This window comes from Manis pentadactyla, chromosome 1, assembly GCF_030020395.1.
Source record: "Manis pentadactyla isolate mManPen7 chromosome 1, mManPen7.hap1, whole genome shotgun sequence".
In the NCBI taxonomy this organism is placed as follows: Eukaryota; Metazoa; Chordata; class Mammalia; order Pholidota; family Manidae; genus Manis; species Manis pentadactyla.
Window position 1 is genome coordinate 113,914,386 of NC_080019.1, and position 12,908 is coordinate 113,927,293.

At 36.3% G+C, this 12,908-nt stretch overlaps 1 protein-coding gene across 14 annotated transcripts in view; it reads left to right on the forward strand.

The window, feature by feature from the left end:
* YEATS2 (YEATS domain containing 2) overlaps positions 1-12,908 on the forward strand; it is a 122,568-nt gene that overhangs the window by 41,745 nt on the left and 67,915 nt on the right. For all 14 annotated transcript variants that reach the window (XR_008997073.1, XR_008997072.1, XR_008997076.1 and 11 more), the window contains 2 exons: positions 279-440; positions 11,013-11,124. Coding sequence is in view for 11 of the 14 variants with exons in the window: in XM_057500454.1 (XP_057356437.1) it covers positions 279-440; positions 11,013-11,124 (274 nt within the window). In the remaining 3 variants the exon portion in view is untranslated. The remainder of the gene's footprint in view (positions 1-278; positions 441-11,012; positions 11,125-12,908) is intronic.

Consider the following 12,908-nt stretch of genomic DNA (forward strand, 5'->3'; position numbering starts at 1 on the left):
TTCTTGATGTAGGCATTTATCGCTATAAATGGCCTTGTTAGAACTGCTTTTGCTGCATCCCTTAAGTTCTAGTATGTTATATTTCCATTTTCAATTGTCTCAAGATATTTGATTTCTTCTTTGACCCTTTGGTTGTTCAGCAACATGTTGCTTCATTTCCACATCTTTGGGAATTTCCCTCTTTTCTTTTAATTGATTTTTAATCTTTTTTTAAGTAGGAGCTAATTGTTTTGTTAAGTTTTGAAGGAAAAAAATTCAAAACTTTTCTTCTCTTTTAGATATATACCTCCTGATAAGAGAGAAGAAAATGACCAATCAACTCACAAGTGGATGGTGTATGTCCGAGGGTCTCGTAGAGAACCCAGCATTAATCATTTTGTCAAGAAAGTTTGGTTCTTCCTTCATCCCAGCTATAAACCAAATGACCTTGTGGAAGTTAGGTAAGCACACTTGCATTATTTAACCTAAGACGTACAGGTTTATTGAAGCAGAAGACAAGTGATTTAACTTGAGAATACTCCCTTGAAATTCTTGTATTATTAATTTACTCAGCTTTGGTTTTTAGTCTCAGTGGAGTTTTAACTGTCGTTCCCACTTGCAGATTACTGTCTCAGTCAACAGGCGCTGTTCCCTACTGCCACATTGGTACCATATGAATTGTATGAGCTCCTCTAAAAATAGCTAAACTTGTTCGGATAGTATAGATAAATATAAAAATGTTACTGTTTTTTATGAGTAGCAGAATATAATATAATTGTATTATTTATTGGAGTCTTAACGTTTCAGAAATACTTAATGTTTGTTGACATTAAGTTCCCCATGATCTCACCCTTTCAGAAGTAACCCCTAAATGATGTTTATCCCACATATATTAGCCTAGTATAGTTGCTGGTTGTTATTTCACAAAGTTGGAATGACAATATATATACTGTTCTGAAATTTATTTCATTTAGATGTATTCTTTACATCTTTATATGATGTTATGTATCACATATCACGTGTTATAGAAGTGGTTGTGGTTTGTGATCAGTAAAATCTCCTATATACCCAGCCCTCTTCAGAACATTCTCTTGACTCCTGACTCTTAAACAAAATAAAGCTATCTCCTGAGAACAGCATTTCTCCTGAAAACCTGCAAGTGGCATCTGCTTTTTTCTCTCACACACTATGTACCATTGAGTCCAGGGTGACGTGTGTGTCTGTTGCTCATATTTGTGGCTTCCAGACCTTTTCCCTTCTTCTCCCTAAAAAAAACTCACTCCTTTGGAACACTGTATGATCTGGTCCTCCTTGCTGGAGGCATCTATGATTTGCCTGTCATTTTCCTCTTTCAGAAATGGTTTTAGCACCTAGTGTACTGATTTTCTCCTGCCAGTATACTCTTGCCATCATTCATAAGGACTTTGACATGCATATGGCCAGTTCATTCAAAACCTGATCTCTCACTGCATTGATTTCCTCTCTTTAAAAATGAGATGATGGTAGTGATATACCGTAGAACCTAAGCTGAGTAAGAGAGAAGGAAATTGCATAAGAGGAGTGATGGGTAGTGAAAATTGATATGCGCAAGAAGTCCCAATGGGATCAAAGAATAGGTGGGTCAGGAATGGGGCTGGAAATATAAGAGTTGGTGGTCAGAAAGTAGAATACTTGGAAATGAAATTTTTTATAGCTAATACAGCATGTTTATCTTCTTTATATAGGTAATAGTTGTTCCAGTATCAATTACCAGCTGATGTATCCTTTCCCTACATTTGATACATAACTAAATTACTATGCAAATGTGTATGTGATGGTAGGCTCTGTTATATTTACTCCTGTACCGGTATTATACTATTTAATTGTTTTGCTTTATAGCATATTCTGATACTTAGTAAAGTATATTCCCCTGATGACGATTATTGTAAAATTTTTTTCTTGGCCATTCTTGAGTATGTAAGTTGCTCCAGACTACTTTAGAATCTGGGTGTCAAGTTATGAGTTGCATTGAATTAATTATTTATTTTAACATTTTTTATGATATTGAATCTTTCTATCTCCTGTCTATTCAGGAAAATCAATCAGTGTAGTAGTTTTCCAGTGCAAACAAGATATTTTCTTTTATTGTTTATAAAACTTCCCTCATTTTGTTGACAGATTTTACTGGGTAGAACCTCAGAAAAGTGTTTTTGCTCTGTTTCATTCCAATAATAGAGCCTAATTGGGAAAGGAGCAATTTCATTCTTAGGCTCTGAAACATTAATGTTGAAAAGATCTCGTCTGTGATTTGGCTTAGTACCTGATTCATGAAACCTTTCGAAAATGTCCTGTGCAGCTCATCTAGCCTCTCCTAGAATTTCACTGGTGACCTAGACTTGTTTTCTCTGCCAGGAGCACCATCTTCCTGCTGTCTTTCTTTATGTATATGCAAACCCATACATGTATGCACACACACACACACACACACACACACACACACGGAGTATAGCTATCTTTCTACAGGTCTTCACTTTATTCTTCAAGACACAGCTCAGAGGTTACTTCTTTAATGAATCCTTCTTAGGCCTACTTTATCCCAGAAGTTAAATTACAGTAAATGATTATTTACTTGAATGCTTGGGATATTAGCAGTATTTTATAGTTTAAGAGAGCTTAAGTAACGATATTTTCTGAGTTGAGGTTTCCTGACTTCAAATTAGCCCAGTGTTTGAATACAAATATTTTAGTTATTGTGGTAAGAAACAGATGAGTTTAAAAAGTACTATGTTGGGGCTCTCTTGTCCCCTCCTGGCATGAGCCAGGAGCTCTTTCCTCTCACTTTATTTAAATAAAAGCCTGTACCTTGCTCTCCTACAAAAAAAAAAAAGTACTATGTCTATACAAATGTATGTTTCAATATAAAAAAAAAATGTTTTGATGTCCAGATCAGCAAGAAATCCCTTTACGTGGTAAAAATAAAGTACATGATCTTAGAGAAACATTTTAATATAAACCATGTGAATCAGTTAAAATGCATTAACCATACTTTTTATTGATGATAAATATCTGATTTACAAAAAATGGGATTAAAAACCCCTTATGTAAAACACTCAGTACTTAGCCATGCAAATGAATGCCTGTTTTATTTCTCAGTTCTCATTCCACAAATTGGAATTTATAGAGCACAGTGATTTCCTTTCAGTTGTGAAGAAGTATGCGGTAATATATGAAATTGTATTTACTAAGAAATCTTTACTAATCTGTAAGTACAGGTGTGGCAAATCATACTTATCAGGATGTGTTGTAACAAAGTCTAAGGAAATCCAAGGAAAAGAGCATACTATTGCTCCTCTTCACATTCCTCTTTTATGTCATACATCTGGAGTATCTTCTATTAATGGCACATGAACTTTGCTTTGTGAATTTTCACATCATTGAAATAGCCTCTGACAGTTATTTTCTGTCTGGTCTATGCCATTCTGACAGTACTGCATAAATTGGCCACTGTGATATATCTGACCAGTTAGTTTTTCACACCCTGTGAATCACACCATTACCACATATCTTTCCCGAGAACATATTTCCCCATACTTCATTAACTACAAAGTTATGATTTTTAAGTAGTATTTGGAAAGAGATCTTTGTATGCTTCTGGTGTCCAAAACTCCTGGAGAAGTAATTTGCTCTGATCAACCACACCTCTGTGTTTTTTTTTTTATTGCTGAGTTGTTTTAGTTTTACAGTTTGTTTTTTTTTTTAGATAATTATTTTTTATTGAAGGGTAGTTGACGCACAGTATTACATTACATTAGTTTCAAGTGTACAACACAGTGATAAAACATTTATATACATAATTCTAGGTTCCAGCTATCACCCTACCAAGCTGTTACAATATCTTGACTATATTCCTTATGCTATACATTACATCCCGGTTACTTATTTATTTTACCATTGGAAGTCTGTCCTTTTTTTTTTTTTTTTTTTTTTTTTTTTGTGAGGGCATCTCTCATATTTATTGATCAAATGGTTGTTAACGACAATAAAATTCTGTATAGGGGAGTCAATGCTCAATGCACAATCATTAATCCACCCCAAGCCTAATTTTCGTCAGTCTCCAATCTTCTGAGGCATAACAAACAAGTTCTTACATGGAGAACAAATTCTTACATAATGAATAAGTTACATAGTGAACAGTACAAGGGCAGTCATCACAGAAACTTTCGGTTTTGCTCATGCATTATGAACTATAAACAGTCAGTTCCAATATGAATACTCATTTGGTTTTTATACTTGATTTATATGTGGATACCACATTTCTCTCTTTATTATTATTATTTTTAATAAAATGCTGAAGTGGTAGGTAGATACAAGATAAAGGTAGAAAACATAGTTTAGTGTTGTAAGAGAGCAAATGTAGACGATCAGGTGTGTGCCTGTAGACTATGTGTTAATCCAAGCTAGACAAGGGCAATAAAACATCCACGTATGCAGAAGATTTCTCTCAGAACGGGGGGGTGAGGTTCTAAGCCCCTCACCTCTGTTGATCCCCAATTTCTCACCTGATGACCGCCCTGCGACTGTGCCTGTCTTAGGTTGTTCCTCCCTTGAGGAATCTTACCCGTCTCTGGCTAACCAGTCATCTTCCGGGGCCATACAGGGAAATGTAAAGTTGGTAAGTGAGAGAGAAGCCTTATTGTTTGAAATAGTTAGCTTTTTATTTCTTTGCATATGTATGCCCTGTAGCTTCTATGTCCAGCATTTGTCTTGAGGTATCTTTACCACTTGGAAGAATTATGATACTCAGTAAATTTGATATGAGGCACGAATTCTATTTAAGGGTTGTAATTAGGAAGGAAGAAGAAAAGCTATAGAAGTAGCAGGCGGAAGAAAACATGAGAAGATTGATTATTTCTTTGACATATCTTCTTGAAGAGTAACTTCAGCATGTATAGGTTTTAAGCTACTACTTAAATTGCGCACACACATTAACATAATAGGAGTATAGTTACATAACCAAAGCATATCTGTAATTACCAGCCATCTCCAGTGAAACCAAGAAAACCAGTTAGGCACCTTAGGCATTTGTGAAAACTTATATATGATATGGTGGATATTGTCCAACTGAACTTGAACAGTCTGAGAGAAATCAGACAAATTAAAACAACCCATTCCTGGGGAATGTTCACATCCCTTATGTTCTTTTAACAGTAAATAGTCTGTAGTTGTAAGATTTGGAGCACTACAATTTGCACTTCTCCTAATTCTTGGTTGAGTTCCAACAGTATAGATCCAGTCAAATTTGTTGTTTTACTGTATGCACAGGCCAGCTTAGATATCTCCTTCATTCCCATGGTAAGTCCAGGAGCTGGTGGGATGAGTGCATCTACAGCTGTAGCAGTGCGTGGATCTTTGTTGGGGTTTTTTGATCATCATCTTCTGGCATGAGTCTTCCAGAGAGTGCTGATGTTGGAAGTTCTCTTTCATATCGTATCTTAGTTCATTTTCAGGGTAGCCCAATTAGGCTTTGATCTTCTGTATAAACACAAACAGACCCTTTGCCTACACTTTTATATGCCCTTTATACCCTTGTGTAGAACTCATTGGAGGTTACCACACAGGAACTGCCCTTTTTTTGTTTGTTTGTTTTGTTTTGTTTTGTTTTGTTTTTGGTATCACTAATCTACACTTACATGACGAATATTATGTTTACTAGGCTCTCCCCTATACCAGGTCTCCCCTATAAACCCCTTTACAGTCACTGTCCATCAGCATAGCAAAATGTTGTAGAATCACTACTTGCCTTCTCTGTGTTGTACAGCCCTCCCTTTTCTCCTACCCCCCCATGCATGTTAATCTTAATACCCCCCTACTTCTCCCACCCTCTTATCCCTCCCTACTTACCCATCCTCCCCAGTCCCTTTCCCTTTGGTACCTGTTAGTCCATTCTTGAGTTCTGTGATTCTCACACCTCTGTGTTTTTTTAGCAAGTAATGCATATAAATCTATTATTATACTTATTAATTTACATGAATGTCTCACTAGATTCAGAGATTCTTGATGTTTGGGACCTTTTCTGGCTTGTCTTTTATATCCCCAGGCATCATGCCTAGCGTATAGTAAATGCTCATTTTGTGTTGAGTGAATTATTGAATTCATGACGTGAAGCATTCCATTTGTAGGTGGCTGATTGTTTGGAAGTTTTTATTTATATTGGACAGAGACTTAACTTCCTTTAACTAGTAAACAGTAACTTTCAAATGCCTTGTGATACCACACAAAATCATTAGAATCCCTTTTCCATGTGTCTGTTCAGATATTTTGAAATCTACTGTTGAGTCTCTTCCAATCTCATCCAAGCCTAATACCCACATTCGTTTCAGTTGTCACTCATGTGACTTTGTTTTGTGTTCCTTTGCTTCCAGGTTATTTTCTCTGACATACTCCAGGTAGTCTATTGTCTTCTTAAAATATTCTTAGAACTGAACTTTAAACTCCAGGAATGGTGAAACCAGTATAAAGTAGGACAGAACATCGAGATGTGTCCTAGATTTAATTAATAGCTCTTTATGTTCTTTAAGATGTTTCTTGTGTCAGGTATCTGAGGTAATTTGATGAGTAAGGGAGATCTTTTGCAGCAGCCTTGAAACCAGGGGTTAATCTTATCTCTGGACCAAAGTACATGTGTACTAAAACTGACATGCAGGAGGAATATGAAATATTTTTATAACAGAGCTATTTGCAAGTATACTCATTAAGTAGTGAGTTCTCGGTCACTAGATGTGATACTGAAAGACTGGTTCGCTGTTTGAATGAATTAGTTGGGTGAGGAGTTGTACTCCATTCTGTATTTCCAATAAAGCCATTTTTTGTAGCCCAGTATTCTGTGGGTTTTCTTTCTTGGTCACTGATACATTACATCTTCTATAAGGAATCTAGAAGTGTAGAAGTCTGTTCAGGGGAGGCTGACATTTCACATTTCCGTGGGTGATGTCTGTTGGTAGGTCTTAGATTCCTTTTTTGCTTCCAAAAATACAGCTAAAGAGGAATTTCCTGTTAAAAGCATTGTTCCTTTTTCCTGGCCTTTATGCTGTCTGTCTGTCTTCCCTGGCAGCAGTCCTTCCTGTCCATTCACTAGAGTTTATTTTAACTTATGTACATAAATTGAGGAACATAGCTAATTTACTATGTCCATTGTGAGAAAATTTGGCAAACAGTGTAATTGACACATATTGCAAAATGAATTTAGGCTTCCACTTAACTTTACAGGACTTTAAATGACCAAACCTGTCATCAGTAGGATTTCTTTTCATCATTCTCTTTATGTCCACCATGCCCCTAGGCCCCACTGTATCTCTGGCCGTGGATCCCTTTTCAGACCTCTCTCTCAAGGCGACCTTCTCATTTGACCCCAAGCCTCTTTTAATTTCTTTCTGAAACTGTACCAACATCATGGTTGCTTTTCTTTTTTTTTTTTTAATTTTTTATTAAGGTATGATTCATATACACTCTTATGAAGGTTTCACATGAAAAAACAATGTGGTTACTACATTTACCCATATTGTCAAGTCCCCACCCATACCCCAATGCAGTCACTGTCCATCAGTGCAGCAAGTTGCCAGAGATCCACTATGTCCCTTCTCTGTGATACACTGTTCTCCCCGTGATCCCCCACACCATGTGTATTAACATAATACCCCTCAGTCCCCTTCTCCCTCCCTCCCCACCCGCCCTCCCACAACCCTCCCCTTTGGTAACCACTAGTTCATTCTTGGAGTCTCTGAGTCTGCTGCCATTTTGTTCCTTCAGTTTTGCTTCATTGTTATACTCCACAAATGAGGGAAATCATTTGGCATTTGTCTTTCTCCACCTGGCTTATTTCACTGAGCATAATGTCCTCCAGCTCCAACCATGTTGTCGCAAATGGTAGGATTTGTTTCTTTCTTATGGCTGAATAGTATAACATTGTGTATATGTACCACATCTTCTTTATCCATTCATCTACAGATGGACACATAGGTTGCTTTCATATCTTGGCTATTGTAAAAAGTGCTGCAATGAACATCGGGGTGCATATGTCTTTTTGAATCTGAGAAGTTGTATTCTTTGGGTATATTCCAAGAAGTGGGATTCTGGGGTCAAATGGTATTTCTATTTTTAGTTTTTTGAGGAACTTCCATATTGCTTTCCACAATGGTTGAACTAGCTTACATTCCCACCAGCAGTATAGGAGGGTTCCCCTTTCTCCACATCCTCGCCAGCATTTGTTCTTAGTTTTTTTGATGCTGGCCATCCTTACTGGTGTGAGGTAGTATCTTATTGTGGTTTTAACTTGCATTTCCCTGATGATTAGTGATGTGGAGCATCTTTTCATGTGTCTGTTGGCCATCTGAATTTCTTCTTTGGGGAACCATCTCTTCATATCCTCTGCCCATTTGTTAATCGGGTTATTTGCTTTTTGGGTGTTGAGGTGTGTAAGTTCTTTATAAATTTTGGATGTTAACCCTTTGTCAGATATGTCATTTACAAATATATTCTCCCATACTGTAGGATGCCTTTTTGTTTTGTTGATGATGTCCTTTGCCTTACAAAAACTTTTTTGTTTGATGTAGTCCCATGAGTTCATTTTTGCTTTTCCCTTTCTCGAGGAGATGGGTTCAGGAAGAAGTTGCTCATGCTTATATTCAGGAGATGTTTGCCTATGTTGTCTTCTGAGAGTTTTATGGTTTCATGACTTACATTCAAGTCTTTAATCCATTTCGAGTTTACTTTTGTGTATGGGGTTAAACAATAATCCAGTTTCATTCTCTTGCATGTAGCTGTCCAGTTTTGCCAACACCAGCTGTTGAAGAGGCTGTCATTTCCGCATTGTATGTCCATGGCTCCTTTTTCATATATTAATTGACCATATATGGTTGGGTTTGTATCAGGGCTGTCTAGTCTGTTCCATTGGTCTGTAGTTCTGTTCTTGTGCCAGTGCCAAATTGTCTTGATTACTGTGACTTTGTAGTAGAGCTTGAAGTTGGGGAGCGTAATTCTCCCAGCTTTATTCTTTCTTCTCAGGATTGCTTTGGCTATTCAAGGTCTTTTGTGGTTCCATATGAATTTTAGGACAATTTTCTCTAGTTCATTGAAGAATGCTGTTGGTATTTTGATAGGAATTGCATTGAATCTATAGATTGCTTTAGGCAGGATGGCCATTTTGACAATATAAATTCTTCCTATCCATGAGCATGGGATGTGTTTCCATTTATTGGTATTTTCTTTAATTTCTCTCATGAGTGTCTTGTAATTTTCAGAGTATAGGTCTTTCACTTCCTTGGTTAGGTTTATTCCTAGGTATTTTATTCTTTTGATGCAATTGTGAATGGAATTGTTTTCCTGATTTCTCTCTCTGCTAGTTCATTGTTAGTGTATAAGAATGCCACAGATGTCTGTGTATTAATTTTGTATCCTGCAACTTTGCTGAATTCAGATATTAGATCTAGTAGTTTTGGACTGGATTCTTTAGGGTTTTTTATGTACAATATCATGTCATCTGCAAACAGGGACAGTTTAACTTCTTCCTTGCCAATTTGGATGCCTTTTATTTCATTGTGTTGTCTGATTGCCATGGCTAGGACCTCCAGTACTATGTTTCATAGAAGTGGGGAGAGTGGGCATCCTTGTCTTGTTCCCTATGTTAAAGGAAAAGCTTTCAGCTTCTCGCTGTTAAGTATAATGTTGGCTGTGGGTTTGTCATATATGGCCTTTATTATGTTGAGGTACTTGGCCTCTATACCCATTTTGTTGAGAGTTTTTATCATGAATGGATGTTGGACTTTGTCAAATGCTTTTCAGCATCTATGGAGATGATAATGTGGTTTTTGTCCTTATTTTTGTTGATATGGTGGATGATGTTGATGGATTTTCAAATGTTGTACCATCCTTGCATCATGGTTGCTTTTTTTACTAACTCAGCTGGTGATGAACAGGTTTCTTCCATCCAGGGCACTCTCGTATTCTTTGCTTTCTCTCTGGTTTATAACAAAGCATTGCTTTTTTTACTCTCCAGGCTTCTGTCATACTCAGGGATTTTTCCTTTCTTGGGCCTTCCCAGTAGCCTCTGGCTTTGTGCTTGCTTGATAAATTAGATCTGTTGTTACTCCTCTGCTCTTACTGAGTTCATGTCTCTCCTTCATTTTCCAAAAATACATCCTTCTGTAAGTTCTTTATTCCTACAATCTTAGCATCCTCTCTCATTACAACAATTCCAAGCCAGTGATTCATAATAAACATTTTCATTTTAAAGCCTTCTTTCTTTCCCCCATTAACTTAAACCATAATGTTTTTGAGTACGTGAACATCTCTCAATTAAATTAAAATATTTTTATTATGTAAAGTTCCAAACATATACAAAACTGGAGTTTGAACCCCATGTACCTAATGCCAATGATTAACAGTTTGCCAGTCTTTTTCATCAATTTTCCTCTTCCTTCCCTTCACAAATTGTTTTAACTACAAATTCTCCAGCTCAATTAGCATTCACACACATTCCTCTCTATCCACTAAAATCACAGCCACTGTTTGGGGAAGATCATATTGTAAACATGATCTTTAAGTCCCCTTAGCAGACAGTTTCAAATAAATTGCTACTTTCAGATTGAGCATTTGTGATGTGTTTTGTTTTTGTCAAAGTAGAGGAATAAATATGAGTGTCTGGGGTAGGGAACCTGATACATGACAGCCTGTCAAGTAGCAGTCAAGGATTCTGGCTCTAATATTGTGACATGCATCAGATCACCTTCATTCCCTTTCTATGAAAATAATGACATTGGATTAAATGGTTTAAGTGTCTTAGCTCTAAGTATTCAATAATTGAACATTTAATGTAGGTTTGAGTTGAATTTTTCTTTATTTAGCATCTTAGCAAAATTCAGCATATGGATTTAGCCTCAAATAGGAAATCTAGATGATTGTTAGAAGGATGTGAATTTCTACTTTATCCATTATAAAAAACCTTTCCTCTCCAGAATAAAAGAATGCAGATTAATGTGTTAATATCTGCTTTTCCCTAGAGAGCCTCCTTTTCACCTGACCAGAAGAGGCTGGGGTGAGTTTCCTGTCAGAGTTCAAGTTCACTTTAAGGACAGCCAGAACAAGCGGATAGATATCATACATAATCTGAAGGTATTGGAACAAAATATTGCTCTCCAGAAATTATCTTTTTACCCTGTAATTAAAACAGTAGGTCAGGCCTTCTGAGAGAAGTGGCCAAGCATAGTGCAAGCAGGATGACTCTTTTTAGTGCGTTACTGCTACAACAGTCCTCTGAAGGCTGGGGGAGGGGTCACTTTACAGGGAAATGTATATTCTTTAAAAAGATAGACTTGGTCAGGTAATCAGAAGACTCCAATCTCTGATCGGAACTCACTCACTGTGTTACCTGGGGCTAAGTGACTAAAGTCTTTTTTTTTTTTTTTAATCTATTTACTTTTCTATAAAATGAAGTAAATAGTAAGTCTTGTCTGTTTATCTCATAAGGATAAAGAATATTTATCTCCTAAGAATAAAGATAGAAGTGAACGTGTTTTAGGAAATATAAAGTACTATACAAGATTGTCATACTTTTGATTTGTATTGTTAGAAATCTTTCCCTGATACAGCTATGTGGTTTATTACATAGCCATTGAGAATTATATTTTATGAAGTGTTTTGTACATGTGGGGGAAAATTACCACTATAGTTAAGTGCAAGGCATAGAGTGTAAAATTACATGTATAGTTTGAGGCCAACTATGATTTTAAATAGGTGGAAAAAAAAAACAAAAAAAACCAAAATATTGGAGTAATTGAAGTAATGGGTTTGTGGGCAATTTCCCCTACCCTTTTTTTCCTGTGTTTTTTAAAAATACTTTTCCAATTTTACAAAACATATTTAACTTTTATAGTTGAAAAACTGACAATTTTTTTACTGTTCCCCTAAACCTTCATTACAGTAGTCTCATATTCTTCTCTCTGTATGATATAATTCTAATATTGAACTTCTTTTTCCCTTACTTTGTGGTTTATCACATTGTTCCTATATTAATGGCTCCCAGAATTGAACTAAATGAATCTGAGTACATCTACAGAGTTCCTTTTTCTTTCCCTTTGTTCTACAAGTATACCCTTTTTTTCTTTACAGCATGCTGAAATTTGGCCTCTCTTGGTGATAGCACTGCTTAACTCCATGTTTATTTTCTAGAGATTAAGGTTAGATTGCCTTATGATGAATTGAAACCAAATAAAGAACATAAAGCCACTTTACTCAGAGAGGCAGGATATGGTCCCACTTACTTGGAGGAAGGTCTGAAATAGTTTGCTTTCCTTTTATCTTATTTTAAGCACTGCATGTGCCATCTTACGTTACACTGGACCCAGCCCTAATCCCTAAAATAATTCTGTTTACATAGAATTGTTTACATAGTTTTCATACATATGGTATTGTCCACATCACATAAGAGTTCCTGGTGGAAGACAGAGGCATGGTGTTTTAAATGACAGTATTCAAAGTATTTATCAGGTTTTCTGTTAAATGTTTTACTATGTATTATGTATTAATTGGCCTTGAGATATTAAACACGTGTGTTGTGACCATGTGATCTTTATTTGTACTGGAGTGTAATTTTCCCACTTATTTTTCTGTTAACTCTCAGAGCCACCTTTTATTCTTCCCTCTGTGTTCTAAATATTTGTTGAATTGCAGAGCATTGTTCTTCATGATCTTAAATTCTACTGTTTGCTCTTCCCACTCTTGCCTAGGCTGTTACTCTGTCTCCTGATTAGCTTCTTTAATTCTAATCAATCTTCTTTCCCCTCATTCCCCTCATTCCTCATTCCCCGCACACCACCATTAGATTAGTCTTCCTAAAATAGAACCATTATACTATTTGTCTCTGAGAAACCTTCACTGAATTCCTATTATTTGAGCTC